The sequence below is a fragment of the Plectropomus leopardus genome, chromosome 6, assembly GCF_026936395.1.
Source record: "Plectropomus leopardus strain MGB_pleo_1.0 chromosome 6, ASM2693639v1, whole genome shotgun sequence".
NCBI lineage: Eukaryota > Metazoa > Chordata > Actinopteri > Perciformes > Serranidae > Plectropomus > Plectropomus leopardus.
Window position 1 is genome coordinate 7962323 of NC_142181.1, and position 26067 is coordinate 7988389.

General features: G+C 40.1%; 1 protein-coding gene across 2 annotated transcripts in view; it reads right to left on the reverse strand.

Moving 5' to 3' along the window:
• Positions 1–26067, reverse strand: part of lsamp (limbic system associated membrane protein) — a 496316-nt gene that overhangs the window by 34973 nt on the left and 435276 nt on the right. For both annotated transcript variants that reach the window (XM_042486243.2, XM_042486242.2), the window contains one exon: positions 3848–3973. In XM_042486243.2, the coding sequence (XP_042342177.2) occupies positions 3848–3973 (126 nt within the window). The remainder of the gene's footprint in view (positions 1–3847; positions 3974–26067) is intronic.

The following is a 26067-nucleotide window of genomic DNA, read 5'->3' on the forward strand; positions in this document are numbered from 1 at the left end:
AAAAACATCAAGATTTCAACTTTACATGGGGTTTGTAGTTTAAATTTGATCATTTGCTGAATGAAATATTGCTCATTACCAGAGTTAGATTTATTAATTATTTGTTTCTATGTTGAAAATAGACAGTCTGTAGGCCTGCTAACACTGTGGTTACCAAATTGTCATAAACTGGCAGGTGAGCTTACTTTGATTTGGATACAACTAATGATTATTTTCATTATTGATAATTTTGTAATTCACTGATTTATGGTTTTTTTTAAATAATGTCAGATAATGGTGGAAAAAATCCAGTCTTTGATGACTTTTCTTGCCTGACCAACAGTCCAAACCCAAACATTCACAGTATTATAATAAACGATAAAGAAACCTGCTCATATAAGCTCATATTTCAGAAGCAAGAAGCATTTTTTTTCACTTAAAAATTACCTTAAATAATTACCTGATTTTAGTGTCCCATTCATCTCTGTTGATTGAGTAAACTATTAATTAACTAAATGTTGCAGCTCCAAATTTAAACAACTGGATATTGACAAAATAACCAAACTGCCATTTACATTTTTTTTGCCATTCACTCTTTTTTGTCCATGCAGAATACTGTCCATTAGGTGCTCTTCTTTAAAGTCAACGGCCACAAAGGGAGGTGGGAGATGGGCACTTTAGAAAAAGTGCTTATTTTAGCAAAAGCATAACAACAATCATCAGCAACCAGATAAGAGGGTGGCTGGAGCTGGTCACACATGTTTGCAAGCTATTGAATATGCATAACAGTTTGCTGATAGCTGTAACTGATTCTTGTGGAAAAGTACACAGTTTCCCTGAGGTTTTTCTAAATGTTCAAAAGTGTCAACATGTCTTTATACTAAAAAAAGTTAGACAGTTTGGTTAAGGTTATGCAATTTTGTTATTTGTTTGTTTTCACTTAAAATCATTTCTCATTAACAAAGCAGTTGATAATTGTTAAAAATATGAAGCTCTGGTCGCTCAGAATAATTGGCAGTAGTGAAAAGTAACAAATTACATCTACTCAAGTAGTGTAGTACTGTACAGCTGTGTGTGATGAAAGGCAGACATCATACAAGTAGACTAAAAGCAGGCGGGGGTGGCTGACATCCTGTAGTTCTGAGTAACTGTAGCTGCCCAATGTTGTTTTCCCTTTGATTTACCTGTTTCATTTTGCATGTTAAACACTGGCCTGACACTCTGGGCCAATCAGGTGGCCGAGCCACTGAGAATTGTCCCTCCGCTCCTGATGGCCAGTCTGGGCCTGGTTGTCATTAAGCTGGTGGACTGTTGTCCCATGTGACTTGAAGAAAATATTATGGAGTGCGTCCTTATTTTAAAGAGACTCTCTTGTATGAGTAGATTTTGAGGGAAAAAAACTATTTGTATAATCAATCACCTCAACTGTTGTTTGATTCAGTGCAACATGTGACTGACACATTACTGCAGCTGCTCAAACGCGGTATATTTGACAATAGTTGGCAGTTAAGCATGCTGAGGTGCCACGGAAATGTTCAAATCTTGGCTATACAGTACCACATGCCTGTGGCATCTGATAAAAGTAAGTGCATGAGATACAGAGGGATTAATTCAGGATTATTTTATATAAAGCATCCATTCACATGCAGGGTATCAAAGCAAGTAGAAAAAAGACATTAAATTAAACATTCTATTGGTGTAAATATCACTTTAAGGGTATTGGTATTGGTATTGCACTGAGCAGCATACTGAATAGCTTTTGTTTGTTCATCTAATGAGATTGTTGACTTTGCTAGCCAGTAAATCATATTTTATCATTGTTTTATGTGACCAAGATGTAAGATGAGACATTTCTTAAGTCTAAATTAAGAAAACTTCATTCATCAGCTGCCGCTAATCATATAAATGTCTCTTTTCCTTCAGTTACTGCACCATTTTGATAATGCTCCATATCCTTTTGCAGGTGCTTCCTATTTCAGTAAATTAAAAAAAAAAAGAGCATTGTTCTTAAATAATCACAAAATAGTCCCTTTACACCATAGGGCAATAAAAAACAAAATTCATCAGCAGTAAGAATGATTTGTGAAAACAGCCATATTGGTAATAAGTTTAAACCTTGGAGACAGAGTGATACTGTAGACTTGAGACTTGGCCCTGGCTCTGAAAAAGAGTCGACTCAGACTGGCAATTTGTGACTCATGAACATCTGTGGTCCCAGCAAATACTTTAGAGCCTCGCTAGCTGAGCGCAGGAGCGTTACCGTCCAGGCAGGCGAAGGTGTGAGGCAATGAGACGACAGGTTGCCAGACATTATTATCTCTCTCAGCAGTCTCCCACATGCTCTTGAACTGGTTTAGACTTATGGATTCCATGGTGAAAGACACTCGCAAAACAACAACAACTAAAAACAGTGCCAGTGTTTGCAAATGCTGTGGGACCCCCATCTCTGGAGCCACATGTGCCTATGTAGACTTACAGGAACCAATAGTGCCAGGACCCTGACAGGATTTTCCCTCTGTCACACTGTTTCAGGAAAGAACAAAGACTTGTTAAGGTGGTCTGCCCACTGCTTCCTCGACATACCATAGAGACAGGGAATAATAAAAAAGAAAAGCTACCTCATGGCTGAAATTGTATAAAACTTGCAGAGGTGTAGTTAGTAAGACCCAGTCCATCGCAGCTTGAAATATCTTGTATTGGATATTGCTTTTTCTGTTCCTCTATATCCACATATCCATCCATATTCTTGGAACAAAAGCTGTATAAACCTGCAAAGCAGCTTTACCTACAGAGAGACACCAGAACCTTCAGGGTTTCAAGTTCAGATTCAAAGGAAGAAATTGAATGGGAGCTTTTACCACACTACTGTAAAGCAGCCAGTCAGATCCATACAGTGCACAGGATTGAGCTGAACAGATCACTCTTCTTTAATGCAAACAGACAAAAGAAGCAAATACACCCATCCAAGTTGTTCAGCTCCCAGGTGCAGGAGACAGATTTGATGAAACATGTCTGCGGTGCTGACAAACTGATGAAGTAATTGATGAAGACATACAAATAGAATAGCTTTCAATCGGCACCCTGATCAAACTGAGATGTTGTCAACTCGAGCATCTCCATCCATCACACTATCAGCAGTGGGAGACGTTATTCTTTCCTCAGAAATTGGATTAAACCCCAAAGCATCAGTATCGCCACTATCTGAACAAACATGTGGGGAGATGTACCAACACGCCAACTGTACACACTTTGATAGCATGTGCAAACATCAACATGGCTATCATACGTGAATAGCTACTGTATAAGATACTCACTCTGTGGCTAGATAAGCATGCCCTCACTAACGCAAAGCTGATAGCCTGTAATCTTTACAGTAAGTTCATTTTCTGTGCTTTTTACTGCCATTTATACTTCTCATCTTTATGTGTATGAGTTTAAAAACTTACAAAAGAAAACCACACAACTATAGCCATTATCTAAATAAATTGACCATTAAAGAAGAAGGTTGAACTGTTAAAACTGGAGGTCGTGTATTACTGGAAGGAGGCACAGATGAATTTAAAGTTGGAAGTGTTTATGTTAACAACTGAAAAACCTATTGGCACATTAAAAAAAATTGAAAAGGTGGTTGTTTACACTGTGGTCCAGGTAAAATGTCATTTGAAGTCTCTGAAAAAAATTGAGAGAGCTACTGACGAAAATCGGAAAACCTTTCTTGACTAATTTGCATGTTGATGTTCTACGAGAGAGAGACTAAAAAAGAGAAAAAACAACCTGGCATTTAGATGATGGAAAAAGTCTGGCACACCACTGGCCAGACATCTAGACTGACGCAAATGATAATGAGCACTGATTGGATGATTCTTACCTGAGGGGTTGAGCAGCCGCCAGGTGATTGCAGGGTCCGGCCTGCCACTGGCCAAACAACTGAGTGTCACGTTACTGCCCTCATTCACTGTGATGTCTTCTGACACCTTGTAGATGTTGGCTGGAACTGGGGACACAAGAGGAATGACATCAAGGTTAATACGATTGGTACTATTTATAATGTGAAAATAGATGAGGAGCAAAAATGTATTTTATCTAACACAGGTCAAGTTTAAGAGCTTACTGAAAAGTCTGAAATTTAAGAGGTCGGAATGGCATTTTGCTCATTTTTTACACCACTTGAGAGCAATATTTTATTACTTTTTCTGTAACACATTGCAACTCAACAAAATATCAGAGATTTCTCCGTTTTAGAAAAATGCTCTGGTCTATTCCAGCTGCTTTGCCCCCATAACATCCATTGCCATCTCTTCAGATAAACCATTGGCTGTAAACAGAGATTTAAATGCAAACACAAGCTGACCTTGATTCTCTCTGTGAAAGGAAGAGTTTTAGAAAAGCTTTGGATAACCTTTTTTCCCACTGCTATAGCCCTCAGAGGTACTTACAGTAAACTTTTCCAACCCAGGATCCAAATAAGTAATTTAATCTCATGCCTCGGGACCTAAGCTCATGAAAACAGATTGCTCCTCTTGTCATAAGGGGACCCACCAGACGCTTGGCTCTGATTCTGAGTTCAGACGCATACCTTCAGAAAAGCGGGCTTTAATATACAAATTAAAACTTAGCGGTGTTATCAAAAATCTTTTCATGTGTCTGTATGTGACACTGATGTTCAAAGTAACATGGAGCCAACGCGGCGTCTAATGATCGCCCTGCCTCGTGATCCCCGTCTACTCCTCACTTCTACAGCTCTCACTCCCACACAAACAAACCCAGAGATATGGAGAGGGGAGGGAGAATCCTTAACTCTGGCAAAAAACAGATGAATAAAGAAGGTACAGTCTGTTTTAAAGCGAGTCAGCAGCAAAGATGCAATCAATCATGAAGGATGTAGAGAGCATACATCACTGTTTCCACAAAGTGTAGGTGAAGTGGTTTGGATAATGGATCGTATACAGATATGAGGCGAGAAATACAAATAATGATCAATGACTTTGGAATATGATAAATTTTGGAGCATGAAAAATGCGGGCAAATAAAAGAGTAACTTTAACTTTGATAAGCAGATTTACTAAACTAATTTCAAATATGCATAAATGTATGTGTGTGTGTGCACGCGTGTGTGCGTGCGTGTCCGGTTTGCACTTCTATGGGCTGCACACACTCGGGCCATAATGTAGCTTTTCAGTTAACCCTATTATCCCTCGCAAAACATCTGTGTCCCAACCATCCATACTTTAAATGTCTCCCACACCACTTCTATCTCAGGGCCAATCAACACAGCAATAGCCCTATTTCTTATGAAGAAAATGATTTATCAAGTTTGACTGCAAGCCATCCTGGCATGTTGTTATTGGCGATCTAAGCGATGGATCCAAGCTGGATAGGAAGAGGAAGCCGTTACATATTACTTAGACTGTCAGCATTAACACATTATTTGCGATGCAAGTAAAGCCCTTACATGATGCTTTTTTTTTTTAATTTTATGAATCACTGGCTGACATTCCTGTCTTTAAGAGGCTGCAGCGGGCTACATTTAAAGGTACAGAGATGTTCTGGTATCATATGAAACTAGAAGACCATTAACATGGCCATTCCAGCTTTTCAGGTAGAGGGCGAAATAATGCTCCAAGGTGAGGCTAAATTTTTGCAATGGAAAAACAGCATGGTCATATTTAACAGGAGTCCCTTGGCCTCTGATCTCAAGATATCTGAATGAAAATAGTCTCCTCTCTACAGACATGTCCACTTTATGCTAGTCCCATGCCGTTCTTTTGCTGTCATTTGATTCCTAATCAAGACAATCTGGTAAGAACTGTTTTACGTTTTCAATATGGACTTCAAAACTGTTTTAGAAAAATTTACATTTTGACAGCCCAATGAATTTTTTGGTTAGAATGCTTTTATGAATAATTCACTGTAGCTGACCCTATGTAGTAGAACAGATATTACTTTTTTTTTGTGTGCCAGCTGGGAGGTTACCATCGACCTGGTTCCCTTGACAAAAAGCCAAAGACAGTTTTCAATTGGATTTTGGATTATTGCATTAAGAATAAGCCTTTTAGGATTTTGAGGCATAAATGCAATCACCAGAAGCAAAAAGCTAATATTGGGCTATAAACAAACTATGGCACTGTCACATAACTCCATCTTCTATATGGGATGCTTGACTTTGTGATATGTTGTGCTAGTGCACATAATCATGAACATGCATATTTGCAATGAATTCTAGCTAAGTCAAAACATTTTTAACTTTTGATCTCCTCTGGCTTTGTTTGTTTCAAGGTTGTTCACCAAATTAAACTAGACGTATAATAAACTCTTGATCTGAATTCATCGGCCGCTGTGTTTCGAGCACATTCACAGCTTGTCATTCAAAGTCAATCTATAAATAATGCACAAATATCCATGTGCAGCAGTTTGACACAAAGTGAAGAAAAAGCTTGCTAAATCACTTGTCTTTCTGTTGTGCATGCAATGTGACCCTGCCTTTGTGTTGAGCTTACCCAGTGAGATGTTGCAAACAGTCAACACAGACTTTACAATCTATATTATTCACTGCACCTTTATCTACACACAGTCAATTCTTTACTATTTCTAAAGTCAAGAAGAAAATAAAATGTGTTAGTAATATGTCCATAAACAGTTAACTGAATGCCTACATAATATGCAATTTTGGGAGCTTTTTCACCACCAAATTTTAAATAATGCATCTGGGTCTCGTGTTTGAAATCCTGATTGTGCTGTGATAGATAATTTAAAAGCATTTCTTAAAAATTAAAACACATCAAACAACTTGTCTTGAGCACACCATGCTTTATTCAACAATTGTTTTGGGCGCTTTTGCCTTCATCAGGGTTGTGCCTGAGGCTGTTTCTAGTGTTTCTTAAAGTGAGGTAGAGATCTTTCTTAACCATCAGTGAGCATGCAGACTTTAAAGTTGACTTGCACTATCATTTTCAGTCATACTGACCCTGGAGCATATTTTTTGTTTATAACACTGTTAGTAAGAGAAATTTTTCTTGATTTCCAATGATATCAGTATTATTTTTGCACTCCTAATGTCAAGTAAAATGTGTCACATTCTGTAATTACTGTCACTGAGCGGTGGTCACAAAAGTGACAGAGCCCACTGACCTTCCAAACTCTGAGCATACGCTCCATGCCAGGGGCTGTCCCTGACTGAAAAATCCACAGAAAAGCTAAGGGACACTTTATTCTGTGGCTAGCCAGGTAATGAAAACATGCATACCCAACAACGCAGTGCATGGAGACAAGAAAATATTATTTATGTTGGAGGAACTGTTGTCTGTTTAACAAACCATGTTGTCATACAGTTAGAAATTGACTTTTTCTGACAATATTTATAAATTGGATTCATTTTATGATATCCAAGATTAGATTATTATTATAATTATTTAATTTTTTTCATGAACATTTAAGTCGGAACACAATCACTGCTAGGGAATCATCACTTTTTTCAAGTCTCTTGTTTACGTTTCCTGTAAACCTGTATGACTTAAACATTTCCATAAATTTAACTGAGCAATGGAATTGTTAAGAATATAACTGAGCTACCTATGTGTTAATGTCCATACTGGCAAAAGTTAAAATATTTAATGTTATATTTTGATGTGCTTAGAACAACATTAGCTAAAGTAGTCACCATTGGCAACCTGCTGGGTTCTAAGAGGTTTTTATATACTGAAAACTTTATTTATTTGAAATTAGACAAAAAGCCACTGTCCTGGGCCCTGCCTTGTTGCCATAACATTTAGCCTTTCAAGCAGTTGTGGTTCAGGAGGTAGAGCGGGTCATCCACAAATCGGAAGATCAGCGGGTCTATCCACCCTGGCTCCTCAAGTCCTCATGACGATTTGCCCTTTGGGATGATACTGAAAACCAAATTGTTCCTGCTGGCTGTGCTATCGGAGTGTGAGTGTGCGTGATTGTTTAAGTTGAGCAGCAGGCACCGTGTAGGGTAGCCTCAGCCACCAGCATATGAAAATGTGTGAAAGCACTTTGAGTGATCAGACAGCTAGAAGGCTGGACTCAAAAGGTACTATACAAGTGCATATCCATCCACATCCATTTCATTCATAATTCCAGGGATAGATAAATGAGGAAGGGGGAGTGCAGTTGACAAGAGTTCACTGCTAGCTTGTCATCATGCCTTTACAAGCTTAAAAATTGTATTTATCATCTGAATATGGTAAAAAGCACTTCATATTCTGAACGTGACAAAAAAAAATCAAGATGTAGACACAAATCTACGTTTATTTAGAAATCTGCCGTTACTTCACTCAGCTTGAAGTGTGAATTTAGGAGATGAAAATATGTGCCAAGATGTCAGTTCTTGCATAAAATAATTCCATCGTGTTCAGCTTTGATCTGCACATACATGGCAGTGCATTAAACAGCCATGATTACAATACCAGTCTCTGCACATCAAGTTTACTTTTATTTATCATTCAAAATAATAAACACAAAAAGCAGCGTCGGGGAGTAAACTTTTAAGCTCATGGATTACCTGCTTAAAAGACTCTGCCACCTCTCAACAACTGTTGTCAATTTGTCCATAAACAGGGCAATTAAACCCCAACTGCTCCAGTAAAGCTACTCATTGGCTCTACTATAAAAACAATAATAGTTGTACTGCCACTGTGGGTGTTATCCATGCCAGCAGGGCTTCAAGGCACGTTTCCAGTTTTACACCTTAAATTCTTGTGCCTATATAAAGCTGCTTTAAAAACTTATCTTCATTTACTCCACAAAAACCATTAAGGTTATTTTGTTTGTCTAGCTGACTGTGAAACTAACAAACAAACAAAAAAACTCCACATATTGAAAATTTATACTGATAGCATTTAAGAGTTCCAAGTTGTAAACACATTCGCGAGAGCGGCATCATGTGGGAATTCATACGCTATCTAAATCTGATAGCAGTTGCGGTGTTGAATTGAAATGAAGCTGCCCCGTTCCTCAGTATCGACCATGTTTTTCTAAGAAACAATATTTCAGTGTTTGTCTCCTTCAGATTGTTTCTCCAGCAAGGTTATTATTGAAGCTTTGTCTCTGTACAGCATCACTAACAGCTTCCCCCCCAACTAACATCTCTCTTGCTCTCGCTCTCTCTCTCTCACAGACACAAACCGAACACACACACACAATCCCCAAGTAACCAATCTCTCTAATACCAACTGACAAGACTTTCACAATCATGCCAAACAGCATTTTAAATGAAGTCATACAGTTATTGCTGTAGTCAAATGACCAAGACAAAATGAAGATGTGTCTTCCAGATATGGGGAGATGGAAGAGGGGTGGCAGGGAGGTGGGGGTGCCGGGGCGGAGACACTCGATTGAGGTGACAAAGAATCCAATTGGCTTTTTTTCACCTCAAAAAAACAAGCAAAGCGGGGTGGGGAAGTTGATTGGCTGAGTAGGATGCCGACTGGAGAATTAATCCTTGCAAAGCATAGATAAAAATGGATTGGGGTAAGAAAGAACTGCTCTGATAACCCTGTCACCTCTATAAATGGGGAGAGCGGGAAGAGAAAAGATGGGGGAGAGAAGTGGAAAAAGGAGAGGAGATGACTAAAGGAAGACAATAGTGAAGGGAAGAAGTGTGAATGACATTTTGGCTCTTCTGGCCATAAAGCAGCGGGTGTCCAGCTGTCAGCAATAAAAAGGGGGGTGCTGAATTGTAATCATAGGTCAACCTTCAAGGAACAATGTGGGAAAGGGCATCTCTTTGAAAAGCACTCTATGCCTGCAACTACAGGATGGATGAATTCCACAGAGATACACTGCACTAATGTTTTCCCAATGGCATGGTTGTGTGTGAATTATGGTATAGACACAGACATGGGCTAAAAAACACTCATATTAAACAACACCTTCTGCAAGGCGCACACTCACTTTCAGATGTACTCTCAGACCTCGACACCTTGGAGGATTTTATTTCTGGAAGTTATTCTGTTTTGATTTCATTTTTTTCTCATACGCTCCCCAAAGTAGAATTCATTTCCATTCATGAGCAAATATAAGCAGCTACAGTGTACAGGAGCGTTTTTCCTCATCAGGTTTGGAAAAAAAAACAACCAAAACGTCATGTCCTCTCCGGCTAACAATCTTCTATTTGGTTTGGGTTTTCCAATTCCTCAAGAATAATAAATCTCTGATGAAAATGTTATAAATACATTGACCTTGCTTTCAACTCTAATTTCAAACTTCAAAGAAAGGAAGAATGAGAGAGAGTGAGAAAGAGCAGAGAGAGCAAGAGTAATTAGGGGGGAATGTGTTTGTGTTTGTAGGTTTGTGCATTAGCTGCACGCCTGCACAGAAAAGAGAAAAAGAGAGTGAAAAAGAGAGAGAGAGCTACAGGCACTTCCTTCCTCACACGGACATGTGACAAATTATTCACTATGGGGAGAAATGGAGGCTGTGGAAAGCAATAAACTTCTAATTTTTGCAGGATTAATCAGTCTCCGTTCATTACTGGTTATATTTATATGCACCCCTTATTGCAACTATTGCCTTGTAATATTTCCAAAAAAGTCTTCAAAATGATTATATACCATAAAACCTCCCAAATCAATAGGTTGGGTGGGGCTACACATATCAGACTTTGCTATTAATAGTGCAAGTACTTAATATATGTGTTTGAAGCAGTTATTAAGCATTCACCAACATTAATAAAAAAAAAGATAAAAAAAACAGACAGTGAAGGCCCCGTAGTGTTATTGTGGGTAATGGGTTTGCACCATTACATTTTTAATTTGGAGGACCTGTCCTGTAACCTGCAGGTTGCTGCAGAGATTCATTAATTTAAGGTAAAAAGCTTTCATGCAGTTTAAAATCAGCTGTGGGTGACAGATAATGGCTAAAATCACCAATTAATTTTTCCAGCAGAGCACATAGTGTTTTATTGCCTCTTGCTATAATTGCATCAATGTGAGTTTTTTTTTTTTTAAATGAATGTAAATCTGCAATTGTGTGTATTTTATCCAAGAATTCAGTTTGTGCTTGTTCACCAAAGTGATGCATCAAATCCAGCCCAGTGTCCCTAGGAATTATGTGCATGTAATTTATTTCATACCAACACAGAATGTAGTAAGCCCCATATGTAAACATGTGGACAGCAATGGCATAGAGCAGTTATACCTAATTTACAGCAAGTGGCCCAAATGTGGTCTGGGTTGTGGGTGCTTGGTTGCCCACCAAGCATTTTCTGATGCACTATAAAAATAAATTGACTTATATTTTGATTTTTTTTCTTACTTTGAATGCAAATAAAGTCACTAAGTTTATGGCTGAAGCATAAAAGTAGAGCTTGATTATAAAAAGGGAAAGGGAAAGGGAAAAGGGAAAAGTGGCATGTCCAATTTTTATACAGACCAGAGCTTGAACATCGTTAAGGATGTTCAATTAGCGTTTGCATTTTATTTAGTGTAACTACAATCTCTCTCTAATCTGATCCAAGCCTAAATGTGTCAACCAAGATCACATTCCTCATAACAACAATCTCTCCTCTTAACAATACTGTAGTTGCCATGTGCAGATATGCAGAAAGAAAAACTTGACAAAGACAACAAAAAACCAACAACTAAAACACTGTTATGTTCTGCAGAATGGTCCAAAACTAATGTTTATATCTTGCAAATGGCGATAGGATTGAAAAAGTAAAGCATGCATAGATCCAGTTATTATTAATATATGCTGCCAGTACAAAGAAGACAGTCGGTATTTATCATACATGCATATAAATGACTGTCAGCCATGAGCAATGGTAAATCCCACCTGCTTCACATCTGCTTGTGCACAAACATGCTCATTTACAACAAGAAGTGTCCCTGTTTTACCATATATAGTAACAATATGCTTAAAAAGGCAACAGTAGCCTAAAGCCTCATTTTTCTGTATGGTAGAGCACAGCTCAATACGACTCAACTTGGAACCATTATTTTATGGTTTTCCATGGGCAAAAGTTGTGGATAGTATCTGGTACATGGTACATTCTTTGTGGCCATCTCAGTCGACGTTCCAAGCAAGATAAGCAAATACTTTAAAGTATATTGGCTGATCTTGATCTGAAATTAAACACTGCAGACCATCAACTGCTAAGAGATCATCACTAAAATCATTACCAATGAAAGAATCCAGTGAGAGCCGGATGGAGCATCACCTGTTGCGACGCCTTAAGAATGATGTCACAGCAGATTCATGTGGCGTGGTGATGGCTATCAGCTTAGAATACAGTCTATATTGACAGCATACTATCTATGGTGGCAAAATAATATTGTAAAGCTTTTGGGCGAAGACAAGTCAAGTGGAGTTCGTTTGAGCTGACCAATGCAGTTGAAACGAGGCATAAATGTATGACTTAAGCTGCTGTTAGAAAAATGAGCAATTCAGAAAAAGACAGACTTCAAGGACAAAGAGGTTGAGATTAATCTAAATGTGATTCAGCGAAACAAAGATGTCTAATTTGGCACTTTCACAATTGTCTTGTCCAATTTAAGAAAAGAAACAGAACGGGGGGGGTGAACTGAGCTGCTGTGAACATGGTGTACTCATAACAAAACTGCTAGAATGGTTTGACCTGCAAGTTACAGCCAAGAAAAATAACAAAGGCATCGTCTCTTACTGGCGATACAGAGAAAGCAACACTGTCAACCAAAGACAAGACTGGACTAACACTTTCATAATAAGAAAAACAAAGTGTTGAAGTGCAGTTTAGGAGCAGAAAATAACCAAATTGTTATATCGCTGTTTGCATCTGCCACCAAACCAGAGTCCTGCATCTTTATTCAGGATAAACCAGGACTCCTTCTCTCCCACTTTGCATTTCTCCCCCTCTGTTCTCCATTTCTTATAATCACAGGTGGTCTGCTCTCTGATGTATCAAAAATATGCCAAAAATTTTACTTGGTCTGTCTCAGATGCAGGCATATTGAGCATGAAATTAGCCTTTGAACAGAAGCAGGGAAGGCAGCAGGTAATATGCAACCTTGCCCACCTGGACTCTGTCAGATTGCTTTATATTCAAGTTAAACTGTTCATTACAATTCAGGATTTACTGCACCAAACTCTATTCCACTCTTTGGAGCACAAACGGGAAACAATAAACGACTCGACAGCTTTGGGCTTTGACTGCGAAATTCATTCTCTTACCCCGGCCCATCGCAGACTATTGGTTGAAACAACTATATACATGTGACTTTATGGACACACATAAAGAGGCAGAGTCACAATAAAAGAAAATTTTGGAGTTAAAGAGAAGTATATCTTTTACAGGAAAAACAGAGGCACAGATATGGATGTTTTATATCAAAGACATTAAAGTATTGTACTGCAATAAATCATATATACTGTCATCGGTTCAGTGTATACCATTTTACATGTTTTGTATTTTTCTCCCCTTGGGCTCATTTCACTCCCTCCTACATTTACTCCCCGCTGGCTCTCAATGTGACATTTGGAGGAGTGATGCAGCAGAGAGTGAAGAAGAGGCGTGCGATTATGCTCAGCTAATTTGAAACCATTAGAAGATAATCAGGAGAAAGCACTCACAGCTCTTTAGCTTTTAGCTTTTAGTGCCTGGAAGCTCTGCTGCCAATTACCTGCTTTCGATGAAAAAAGGTCAGCCCAAAACCAACCAACCAAAGCTCCCCCCACCCTGTTGGCCAGGGTGGCTCCTGTCACAAGTCAGAAACTGAACAATGTGGCCTTGAACAAGCATCTGTTGTATTTTGTTGTTCTTTGTGAAAAAGATTTTTGCCTTTTTCTGTATCTCCATTTTGGCACTTTGACCTTACAAGCAATGGTGCATCCAAGGGCGGGCCAGGGCCCCCTGATCAGCCCGTTCTCATTCCCAACCCATCAAATGCTACTGCTCTGTCAGTGATGTCGGTTTTAGACACCAAGCACATGGTGGTATGGTATGCACTGAGTGCATCAGTTCTCAGGGCAACAACCCAACTTGTCAAATACTGATACTGATGTGGATTTCAGACACGGATGCACAGAGGCTTCATTGGCGGCGGTATGATCCCTCCCAGGCAGCAGTTTGTAATGCCGCCAGCAACAACAGCAACATAAAGAGTGAGAGAGAGAGATAGAGATGGTGGGAGGAATGGTGAATGGGTCAAACAAACTTTGGAATTTTTCCCCTGTTCATTTTTCGTGTGAATTTTAAGCCGAACCACATGCTCTTGTTTCCTTAACCCAATCACAGACTTGTGTTGGCTTAATATAAAGAAGTAACCCTAAAAATGAAGTGCTTTTCCTACGCTGTAAAGACTGTATGCATGTAACTATACATGTCCTGCAGAAACAGAGGCGTATTTTGAAAGATTGTCTGGAACTCAAAGTGTGAGCTGTACTGGTATTAGCCAATGCATATCAGATAATTAGTTACGTTAACTGTCAAATAAAAAAAACAAAGTATATCTGCATGTTATTCCTTAACTCTTGATATTTATATATTTTATTTATATATATTATATATTTTTTTCCAACTAGCCCATAAACCTCACCAGCATAATAGAATTCATGAAATTCAGTTATAGCTTTTCGTTTTGGAGTGCCACCCAACAACTTTCAGTGGCCCTATCTGATCACCCCTATGAAAAGATTTTGGGGGGCCCCACTGCTTACAAGGCTGTTATTGCAGAAACTAAGAGTATGAAAATCAGGGAATCTTGACCAGAATATCATCATTCTTTTTCCCTGGATTTGGGCCATTTTGAGTCAAAGAAGGAGAAGCACACACACCCACTCTTCCATCGAAGTTTCTGATAAATCTAAACCCTTACACATAACGTGACTCACTAAAAGACTTTTGAAAGAGGAAAAAAGGCCAAAGGAAAGAGCTACGAAATGAGCAAAATGCAATCACTGTGCTACATCTCCAAATGTCTGCAATGTGCTCCTGTTGATAAAGAATATTTATTTAGATTAAAGCTAAACCTTGTGGCTGAGCCGTCATATGTAGTCTTATTACCGAATCTCACACACACACACACACACGCACACACACACACACACACACACACACACACACACACACACACACACACACACACACACACACACACACGTATGCATACACAAAGGGTAGAGTCGCAAACACACAATTTGTTTTGTGTAGCTTAGAGTATGTCCCTATGCTTTGTGTCTGATTGTGAATATCCACCGCTAATACCCTCAGATATTCATGTTGACATTGTTACTCATTGTAATGACAAGATGCATCTGCATGAGATGCACATACACACACTCTCGAACACATGATTTACCTGTGCAATCACGTCAGCACATGCAAAATGTGGAGAGTCGCTGATCTCATTCTCATTTGATCTGAGACCTCAGGGTATGCTTTCTGCAGCACACACACACACACACACACGCGCACACACACACACACACACACACACACACACACACACACACACACTAATTTCCCTCTGCCTGGCACTGCAGAATTGAAAGGAAAGACAATGCATAGGTCTGAGAAGTGGGCTGACGCTGCTGTTACTCAGCAGGAGAAGAAGCTCAAGTGGCCTGGCAAACCCCCTCCACCCCCCCATACCCTAAGCACTCTTAGCTGAAAACAGAAGAGAGGAAGAAAAGGTAGATGAGAGATGATGACAGAGAAGAAGACACCACTTCCACCCGATCCCAATCGTAGCCATCAGCAGCAGCAGCAGTTTAAAAACCCAAGATGAAAGTTTCAAAGGAAGTACCGGATATGAGACAGACGCAATGGCCTGCTGGAGGCACAGATGGAAGAGAGAAAGGAGGAAAAAATGGAATTCTTCTTTGTGTTTTTCCTAAGGAAGATTTTCTGCATTTTAGAACAATTCCTGCTATGTAGACCTCTCTGTACCAAGGTGATTAATTAAGGAGATGGGTTTTCAGCAAATGTTGATAGGTGATACTCCAATGGGGGTCTTGCAAGGGCAGCAACTCGTAAATCACATGAGCACTTAATTGGTGTTTGCAGTGAAAGAGGAAAAACAACAGAAGTGAATGGTAGGAAGGTGTAGCAGCGGTTTTGCTAACAAGCTCAACATAAGCAGCCAGGGGGGGTCAAAGAGGAGAAAATGCTACAGATAGTATTTTTTCACAAAACCAACTAATGGCAGCTCTTGTGAAAAATGTGTGTGTTTATATATTCCGTATGAGCTGTAATTCTTATCTTGGCCTAACGGAGGTACCTCAGTAAATCCCTTGCCTCCTCAGGAGCAATAGCTTTGTACTTTAAGCTCGGCATCCACAAAGTGTGGACAGCTTGCCAAAAAGGTAAAGCAGATTTCGCATTCAAGTCATCAGATGATTTAGAGGCTTACAATATCATACCGCTCATGATAATGAGAAAAAAACAAAGATGGCCAGACAAGCTAAATCCAAGGTTATTGAATCTTGGATGCAATGCCTGTTTTTCACTCTACAGGTACCATTTCTTCAACTGTTTATTACCACTTCCTGCCCTTTGCTCCTCCACTCCTAAGTACCATTCTTCTTTATGTCAGTTTGTCTAGACAAGGGTTATTAGAGATCACAAGCCCTCCCACAACCCATTTACCTATGAAGCTTAGTTTAGATTCGTTTTTACGCCCCACTACTTCCCGTTTTCCTCCTAATGTGAAACCAACATCACCTCCTTTTTCTTTTATCAAAGCCATTTCGAGTTTCATCCTGCAGAGCTGGTTCGACGAAACCAGGGCTAACAATGGGGACTATATAGTGTTGTTTTTTTCTCCCCATGTTTCTGTCAGTGCTGTTTCAGCTAGAACAACAAAATCGTTATTATGATTTCATCATTTATTCTTAATTTTTTACTCATCATTTGCACTTATTCAAATTGAATGATAAAGCATCTAAATGAATAATAATCATTAGATTTAAATCAAAATGATTTAAATCTAATGAACTGTGGTGGTTTGTTTGAATACATTTATTATTATACAGGCAATGCTTTTATTTTATTTTTTTCTATGAAAAAACAGATTTTATGTATAAGAAAACACGAGTAAACCAAGACAGTAACTTATTGATTTATGCAAACTAAAAGGGAATCTAGAAGTCCAAATCAACAATATAGTGTCTTATTGCTCACTCAGGCATTAAAAGGGGTCTATCAAATTACAGCTTGACTTACTGGGGCATTCAGATGGCCTTTTGGCGTAATTCCCCTGATCCTTGAAGACCCTCAAGGATTTCAGGTGGAAGTCAAACCAGCAATCAGCACTAATCAATACTGCCTGATTTGCCTCCATTTGCTACATTACACCAGATTAAAGTGCAAGTTTGTGTGTGTGTATGTGTGTATGTGTGTGCGTGTGTGCGTGTGTGTGTGTGTGTGCGTGCGTGTGTGCGTGCGTGCGTGTAACCATTAACAATTCAGACCCCTCCCCAGACTAGAGGCCTCCAGAACCCTTGGTTAGCAGCCATTAACTTTTAACCTGAGATCGGGTCCAAAGGTTCTTTATTTCAGTCTGCAGCTTCGTTGATGGACTCTCACATCTCTCATGCTAATGACAAAAGGAGCAACGGGATCAATGCGTACAAGCCACCTGACACGATGTAATCAGTATATGAATGAATTCACTTCCGAAAATGCACATACAGGGATAAAAATGTACATGCAGTTTGGTTGATTCCCTCTGAGCCGGCAGCGGATTATCACCTTCCAATCAAAGAACTTGACTTAGTTGTTTTTCAGTCAGTGCACATCATTTTAACTGAATGTAATACAAATGTGAAATATTTCTACAGGCAAGCAAAAATATCAACAAATATGGATAAAAAAATATATAGATGAGTATTTACTTGGGTTTAAATAAATCTCAGATTTTTTTCAGTCCAACTAATATTTTTTTTCAGTTCTTTGCAGCCAAGTCACCAAAATAAGATGCAGACATGTTACATTTGTACATTTCATAAGTATCAACATTTCTAAAGTAATTAGACTAGTCACTGAATAAGATTTTCCTGTATAATTGTGGTAAACTCCTGGCAGCATCCTACATTAATTCAACATTAGAATATGGTTAAATTTATTACAGTATTTTACAGTAATGTATGAGGTTTACAGTTTAATATTGCTTCCAAAAACATCAAGATTTTCATTTCTTTACTGAATTACTGACATTACTGAATTCAGGCATGTTTTTTTAACACCATTTTGTTACAGTGAATGTATGACCTGAGATTATCATCAGGAAAAGGGGATGGTGGATGACATGACACTTAGGTGAAACAGCTGCCAGACTAGGGAATACGCTGAGAATTGAAACGAGCATTTTGAGGAACTCGTGAACCCAGCAAGGCGCCAGGTGTGGATGAGATCCATCCTGAGATGCTGAATACTCTGGATATTATTAGGCTGTTGTTGATGTGCATCTGGGGACAGCCTATATGTGCTTTGTAGACTTGATAAAAGGTTACAAATATGTCCCCTGTATGAGTTTCAGCGGGGGTATAGGGTATCGCAGCCAGAAAAGTCCTTGAATAATCACAGCGAGAGCTGTGTTCGTATTCTCATTGTTAAAGTTTTACTCACAGTTATACACACAAAGTCAAACACACAGTCAAATGTGTTTTCAGTGGGTGTTGGCCTCAGGGGAGGAATGTCAGGGTAGTCCCTTGTCACTGTCCCTTGGGGGGAGAGTATTTGGTTATGAGGACCTTAAAATTACATCTCTGCTCTTCGCAGATAATGTGGTTCTGATGGCTTCATCACACCATGACCTCCAGCATGCACTGGAGTGGTTTACATCAAAGTGGGTTACTACCCCAAGTGAAGGAGTTCAAGTATCCTGGGGTCTAGTTCATGAATAAGAGGAAAATGGAGCATTAGATGGACAGGAGAATTGGTGCAATATCAGCAGTGCTGCAGGTACTGTGCTGTTCCATTGTGGTAAAAAAAAAGGTGCTGAGCCAAATGGTAAAGCTCTTGATTTACTGGTCCGTCCATGTTCCAGCCTTCACCTATGTTCATGAGCTTTGGGTAGTGACAGAAAGAGTTAGATTACAGATACAAGCGGCCAAAGTGTCGTTCTTAGGCTGGCTGCACTCAGCCTTAGAGACAGGGTGAGGAGCTCAGCGACTCCACCCGGAGTAGAGCTGCTCCTCCTTCACATCAAAAGGGGGCAGTTTAAGCTGGTTTGTGCATCTGATCAGGATGCCTTCCGAGTGCCTCCTATTAGAGGTTTTCCAGGCACGTCCAATTGTTAAGAGGCCCGGGGGTAGACCCAGATCACGCTGGAAGGAATATATATCTCATATGGCCTGGGAACGCCTCAGGGTCCCCTAGGAGAAACTAGAAAATGGTGCTGGGGAGAGGGACATTTGGAATGCCTTGCTTAGCTTGCTGCCCCCACGACCCAGCCCTGGATAAGAGGAGGATAATGGATGGATGGGGGATGAGAATCCAACAGTCCATTTTATGGATATACCTGCGGCTTCTTTTGCTGTGATACTGCAATAACCAGCTTACAGTGCTCCTTACTCCTGATCCACACAACACAGTCAGCACTTTAACAGTTTAGTGCCTGTGTGAGCACTATACCATGAGTACAATGACAACACAGAGCAAACACAATCCTAACAGAGGCTGTCACAAAGAGTTTCACGAGCTGCTTATTTTTCTTCCTCCATAAAGCTAAGAGCGAAATGCTTGTTGGCGAATTCTACCCTAGCAAGGTAAAAGGTTACAGACCTAGGCAAAAGAAATGTCAGTGGCCCAGTCCATGGGGACTTGGCTTATGTGCAGCTCAAGTTTCATCATGAGCCCAGTACAGAGTGTGGACTGATTGCCGCAAAGGTGCCAGTTAGCCTCTTGGACACTGCTAAAGTGCCCTGGAGCAAGGCACTGAACTCCCAGCTGCTCAGGGCTCCATTCTATTAAGCAGCCCCCTCGCTTTGACATCCCTTTATATATAATGCATGTGCATAGGCCCTGTTTTTGCATGTGTGTATTTGGGTGTGTTGTGTGCAAATATAACAGTGAAAAAAAAAAAAGAATTACGCTTGAATTTTCTTCTGGGGGTGAATGATAAAGTATACCTTCCCTTCTTAAAAGTAGTTTATTCAGCACTGATCACTCCATTGTTGCAATTGTATTCTCAAGTTCAAAACAAGTTAGAAAATTACAATAAGTTTAATTATTTGAATTCTTAATTTGAAGATAAAGTACAAGCTAGGGTGAGAAATTTCAGCGGTCTTATTACTTGATTAAACTAGTAGTGCCAAAAATTCCCACTTACTCTTTTTTCAGATGCTCACATGTTAGGATTTGTTGATTTTCTCTGTTTTATGATTGCTTATTGGATATCTTTGAACCAAAAATGAAAAAAACAAACAAACAAACAAACAAACAAACAAACAAACAAATCCCAATTTGCTCTGGAAAATGGCTTTTTTATGCAGTTTTACAGCTTAATAATCAATCAATAGAAAAATAATAATAAAATAAACTGATACTGGAAAAAGTCCTAAGTTGCAGCCTAACATTATAAATAAAAACTAATAAAAGGTGTAAAACTACTGCAAAACATGGTATTGGAAATAAGAAGAATGTGGATTAGGATAATCTATTTTAGCAGACAGTTTGCACAATTTCCAGAGTGTGTCACAGGCTCCGAAAAGTGAAAACGAAGGGCTGCCATTGTGTTAGTGTTGATTAGGTTCCAGATCTGTAGACTCTCAACCAGCTTGTTGTTCCTCGCTGTGTGAAGAGCTGTGAACAGCTGGTAGAGTGCAGAGCACCTGACACACTCAGCTGGAGACCACCCCACTGTGCTTCACACACACACACACACACATGCACGCACACACGCACACACACACACACACACACACACACACACACACACACACACACACACACACACACACACACACACACACACACACACACACACACTGTGACTGGGCTCACAGCTGCTGCTGCCGCTATACTTGCTGATGGGATGGGTATGTACACCATCACACTGTCTTTCCTGCATCTCTGTGGGTGTCACTTGCTGCCTTTCAACTTCCTCTTTTATCAACTCTTTTATGTCTTTTATGCAAACGTGCACACTTGGATGCAGATATTCATTTTGTGCATGTGTTATGCACACAAACACTATGTATGTGCCTCTGTCTCCCTCCCATCATCCCATCTTGCATTTATTCCCTTCGCTCTCTTTGTCTGCTGCCATTCTGTCTCCTCCACTCTTGCCTCATCACTGTCACTCTTCCCTGTCTCCTTTCCTCACTCTGTCTTTCCTTGTCTCTGTTTCTGTGCTTTGCCTTGAGCTGCAGTCTAATGAGCAAGTGGCTGGTGTTGGGAGTGTTTTTTAGCTCTGAGGAGAGATAACAAGCCCATATGTTTCTTACCACAGTGGCCACTGCAACAGCCGACCAGTGCCAACTGTCAAAGACCCTCCCAGGGAAAAATATTTCCCATTAAATCCAAAGCCACGCCATCAAAGCGCCTGGAAGAGAAACATGCTCGACAACACACAGCCACTGTAGCTGTGAGACGCCTATGCATTAGAGAGCAGCATATTGTAATGAAGAGTCATAAATATTTTCCCTCCATAAGTGATAAGCAATTTTTTTCTCATTAGTGAGGTATATTTTTAGTTTCTCCGAGGGCCTCCGTTATGATTAAAGTGCATGTGTGTGCTTCAAAAACTTTAAAGTAAGTGTGGAATAAGGTTATACAAAGCAATATCAAGGTAAACGTTTAAGTATAGGACGTAGTCTGATTTCATATTTTTACTTATTTAACATAAAATACAGACAGACAAGAACATACTAAGATGACATTTGACAACCAATCCCATATTGAAAACAGTCAGCATCAGTTTTCAGTCTTCAGAACTTATCTCAACCCCAGCATTCTGAAAGCAGCCCTCCATCAAAAAGACATCCAACAGGACATATGCTCCATCACGAGAAGTGTTTAGCGCTCTCCTGCCACACAGGCGGCTTGGTATGTAAAGCACTGCATCAGCACTGGCTACCATATGGTCTGACTAAATAACATGCCAGACATCTGGTGGGGCAGTGGGCACTGGGAGAAGGAGCAGCCAAGTACGCTCACTAGGAAACACTGAGGATGAGTACACAATCCATGCAAAGCACATGACAGATGTCAGCAGCCAATGAATTCCACGAGCCTCTTGGAAACACTCCTGACATAATTCAACGGATTTAAAATCCTCTCCTGCATATCTTTCTCAGTTCAGACTGAACACTAAACATGGCTAAGAGTATACGAATGCTAGCCGCTCTGTGAAGCTGTCTATAGGCACAGTGTATGCTGTGCTTCAGGCTTTACATGCTGATATTTTGTGTATTCACCAGGTTAACTACGTATCTGATATGATATCCACAAAAATTAGGGCATGTATGGGTTTCAGTGTCTTAACAAAAGGCAAAAGACTACATTCCCATAGCTAGTAGACCAGACTAGAGTAGACCAGTATGCCTTTTAGATTTTTTTCTTCTTCTTTTTCTTTTTTAAATTTTCTGGTGTGTCACGCACAACTTTACAATGGACTGGAAAACAGGTTGGTAAACAATAGAAACTCATGCCCACATTGACACCTAAGTGTCGAAATATCCCAACTCATAACATGTTACCGCTTTGCAGTGGAATTATACAACTATTTGCTACATCCAGGATGGCACTACCGTGATGTCAACAAATGCACATGGTGGGATGATGCAGCACGTGCTTAGTGGATAATGTGGCTAACCCTAACCCACGTGCCAGCAAAGGGTGCCAAAGTTAGTGTGTCCACGTGGGGATTGTGTTTCTATCACTTCTGATAGAAGCCGATCAGAACCGGAGCCAATCATTACACTTGACTACTACAGAGTCATTGTTCCAGGGAGTAAATGCTGATTGTAATCTTTCCCATTAAATATAAAAGCCAGACGTCAGTGGGTGTTTGTGGGATTTTTGTTTAGTGGAAAAGGGGCTTTAGTTTAGCATTTCAGCATGCTACTATTTGCTATTAAGCAATAAATATTAAGTACAGCTGAGGCGTCATGGGAATGTCAGTAGTTTTGCAGGGATTCTTTGCAGGGACCTGATGATGGTGCAAGATCACCAAACGTATTACTGTCCATCATGAAGTGGACATATATTTATGAAATTGCATGGCGATCCACACAATAGTCATGGTGACATTTTACTCAAAACTACAAATGTCAACCTCATGGTGGCACTAAAGGAAAAGTCAGAAGCTCACCAAAGTCAGCAGACTTCATCCTGTCAGAAAAATGCATGTCTGCACAAAATTTTCCATCTACCTGCTACTTGAAATATTTCAGTCTGGACCAAAGTGGCAGACCGACTGACAAGACGAAGAAACAGACATCGCCTTCCCTGAAGCTATGCCACTAGCGTTGCTAAAAAAAGAATGCATGGTTCATACTCCTGCTACAAGAAAGTTTGTACTTTTTTTTTTTTTCCTGATTGCCGACAGTAGAGAGAACTAGAGGAAAGGTACGGAAGTGGTTTGAATCCACATGGGCCCGTGCTGAGCTTGGTACAAGTGATCCATCAAGAAGCCTCTGAAATCAGATATCCCTCAGTGTGTCTGAAGTGCAGACTTGAGCCACAGATACACACCGAGTGCACACAAAGCAAAGACAAGTCTTCCTCATGCTGTTCTCTCCCCTTAAAGGGCCTAAATGGCTCTAATAGGTGAAAGTCATTCACAGACCACAGGCCTCACCGGTTCAAAATGAGCAATTTAGGTTAACATTTAGCCCATTCTGTTCAGTATTGTTGTCATGTCTCTGAGTTGCACCCCCACATGTTTACTGCTGCTCTTATCCAGCTAACGGTGATAAAAGTGGGATCAAGGCCTAGCAGGGGGATTGACCTGAACACCAGCGGGTCTGAGTGGCAGTAAGTTCACACACTAAAAAAAACACACACACAGCAAGTGACCCTGTAGTTTTGTAGGCAAAGACATCGCAGAAAAGGTGACAGCAATCTATTAAACCACAGTGGGGTGAAATGTTAAAAAGTTGCATTACAAAAGAGTGACATTTTTAAAGGCAGCGACAAGCACATACATTAACCTATGCAGACACTCATTACTACATGTTGTGACACACACTGACACAACCTCTACACACAACCAACCTCATCTTTTCCCCTCCGAGAAGGCAGGTGAGGTCAGGTTTAAGTGTGCCACTCAATCTTACTTCCAGAGGCATTCACAAGCACAAGGAGCACCGTGCCAAAGGGCTGTCCATCTATCTGACAGGCCCAGGTCACATAGAGGATGGAAAAAGATGGAGGGAAAGGATACTGGCACTTCTATACAAGTAATGGCTGTGTGTGCGGGGAGCGGAGGCAATAGGGAAAGAAATAGTGTTCCTCTAGACCGAGGAGACACTGTCCAGAACCGATGGCCACTGGCTCGCCTGGTTAGTCGGTGAAATATGGCCCCAGATGGCTCACCTGCAGCCCCTGTCAATACCCTTGCTGTCATGTGTGTCCATGGGATGGCCCCATTTAAATGCATGAGAGCACCTCTTGCAGCCAGCATCAGGAAGATTAAAGGAGACTGTATATATATATATTTTTTTTTTTAGAGATTCAGTCTAAGCAACATAAGCTCGGCAGCCAAGGAAGAAAAAGGGAATGGTAAATTGTTGCTTTCATTAAAACTTCAAGGAGTGAGTTTCATTATGAAGGTTCAAAGGCAATGGAAAATGTGTGTGGCTGCTTTCTCTGTCTCTCACTCTCTCTCTGCCTGTCTTTGCTCTTCTTCATCCCACTGGGTAGCGACATGGAATAATGGGCGATGTGACGACTACATGTAATCTTGTCCCGGGAGGGCTGGCGTATATGGATATATGTCTTTTCCCCGGTCTGTCGTCATGTTCACAGCAGGCATAATAAGGCATGCTGTGGCTTACTGCTGGCCTTCACACAAGCCAGTGGTTCTGAAGGGTTTACTGTGGGCTTCTCAACTGCTCAAACCTTGGACTTCAATTTCCTCCTAATATCTTTAATGTTTATTGACTAAAAATAAGTATTTTCAGAGATGGGTACTGTGAGTGTTTTCAGAGATGGGTGAATCAACTGTGTAGAAATGCTTTTAAAAGCTCTACCGATCAATGATTTTATATTAACAATAGATCAAGTGACTATGTGTAATGTGAGCAGGGTGATAATTCCCATGAGGAGAATTATCACCCGCCTCTGCAGTTCCCCAGCTTGCAACTTTACTGTTTTGGTGCGGTTTCACCACTCCTAGAGTCGTTTCAGGCCACAGCAGGTGGCTGCTTTCAGTGAAATAGCTCTAAAAACCCAATATAGCCTACTTGCCCAACACACAGGAGATCAAGTAAGTGACTGGTCAGTGGACATTAGCAGCTAAAGAGCCAGACATCCCCCCCAGGAATAGGTAGAGACCAAATACAGAACTTAAGGAGAGTGAATATTGGACATATTCATCAGGTGGGTAAACACACAACTCCAAATGAATGTTAATATTGCTTGTTGTCTGCTGGATGTGTAAATACAATCCTGATTCCCAGAAAGTTGGGACAGAGCAGAATGCTGTGATTTGCAAGTCGCAAATCACAGCAAGGGCAACAAAAGAGTGAAGTATATTAACGTTTCCATAGGTAAGCAGGTGATTGTCAGGTGGGTACGAAAAGGACGCCTTCCAAAACACAGCTGTTCACAAGCAACGATGGGAAAGTATTTCACTTTAAAAACTTAACCAGTTAGTGTAAAGAGCGGTGGCGTAACACAAGGGCAAAAATCCACCATACGGTAACCTGCTTACATGTCAAATGCTCTGGTTTTATTTATGTATTTATTTTAGCATTTATTTATTTATTTATTTATTTGCACAGTAAAAACAAAACAGCAAAACAACAACAAAATAGAAGTAGATTGTGCAGGTGAGATGCAGAAAACCCCTAAAGGCTTTTTAAGAGAATCTCACCTCAAAATAAATCACAAAAGGAAATAAAGAATCTGACAATATTAAGAAATAAGAACAAGAAGACATAGGATCAACATAGAAGACTTAGAATGCCTACATGAAATAGCAG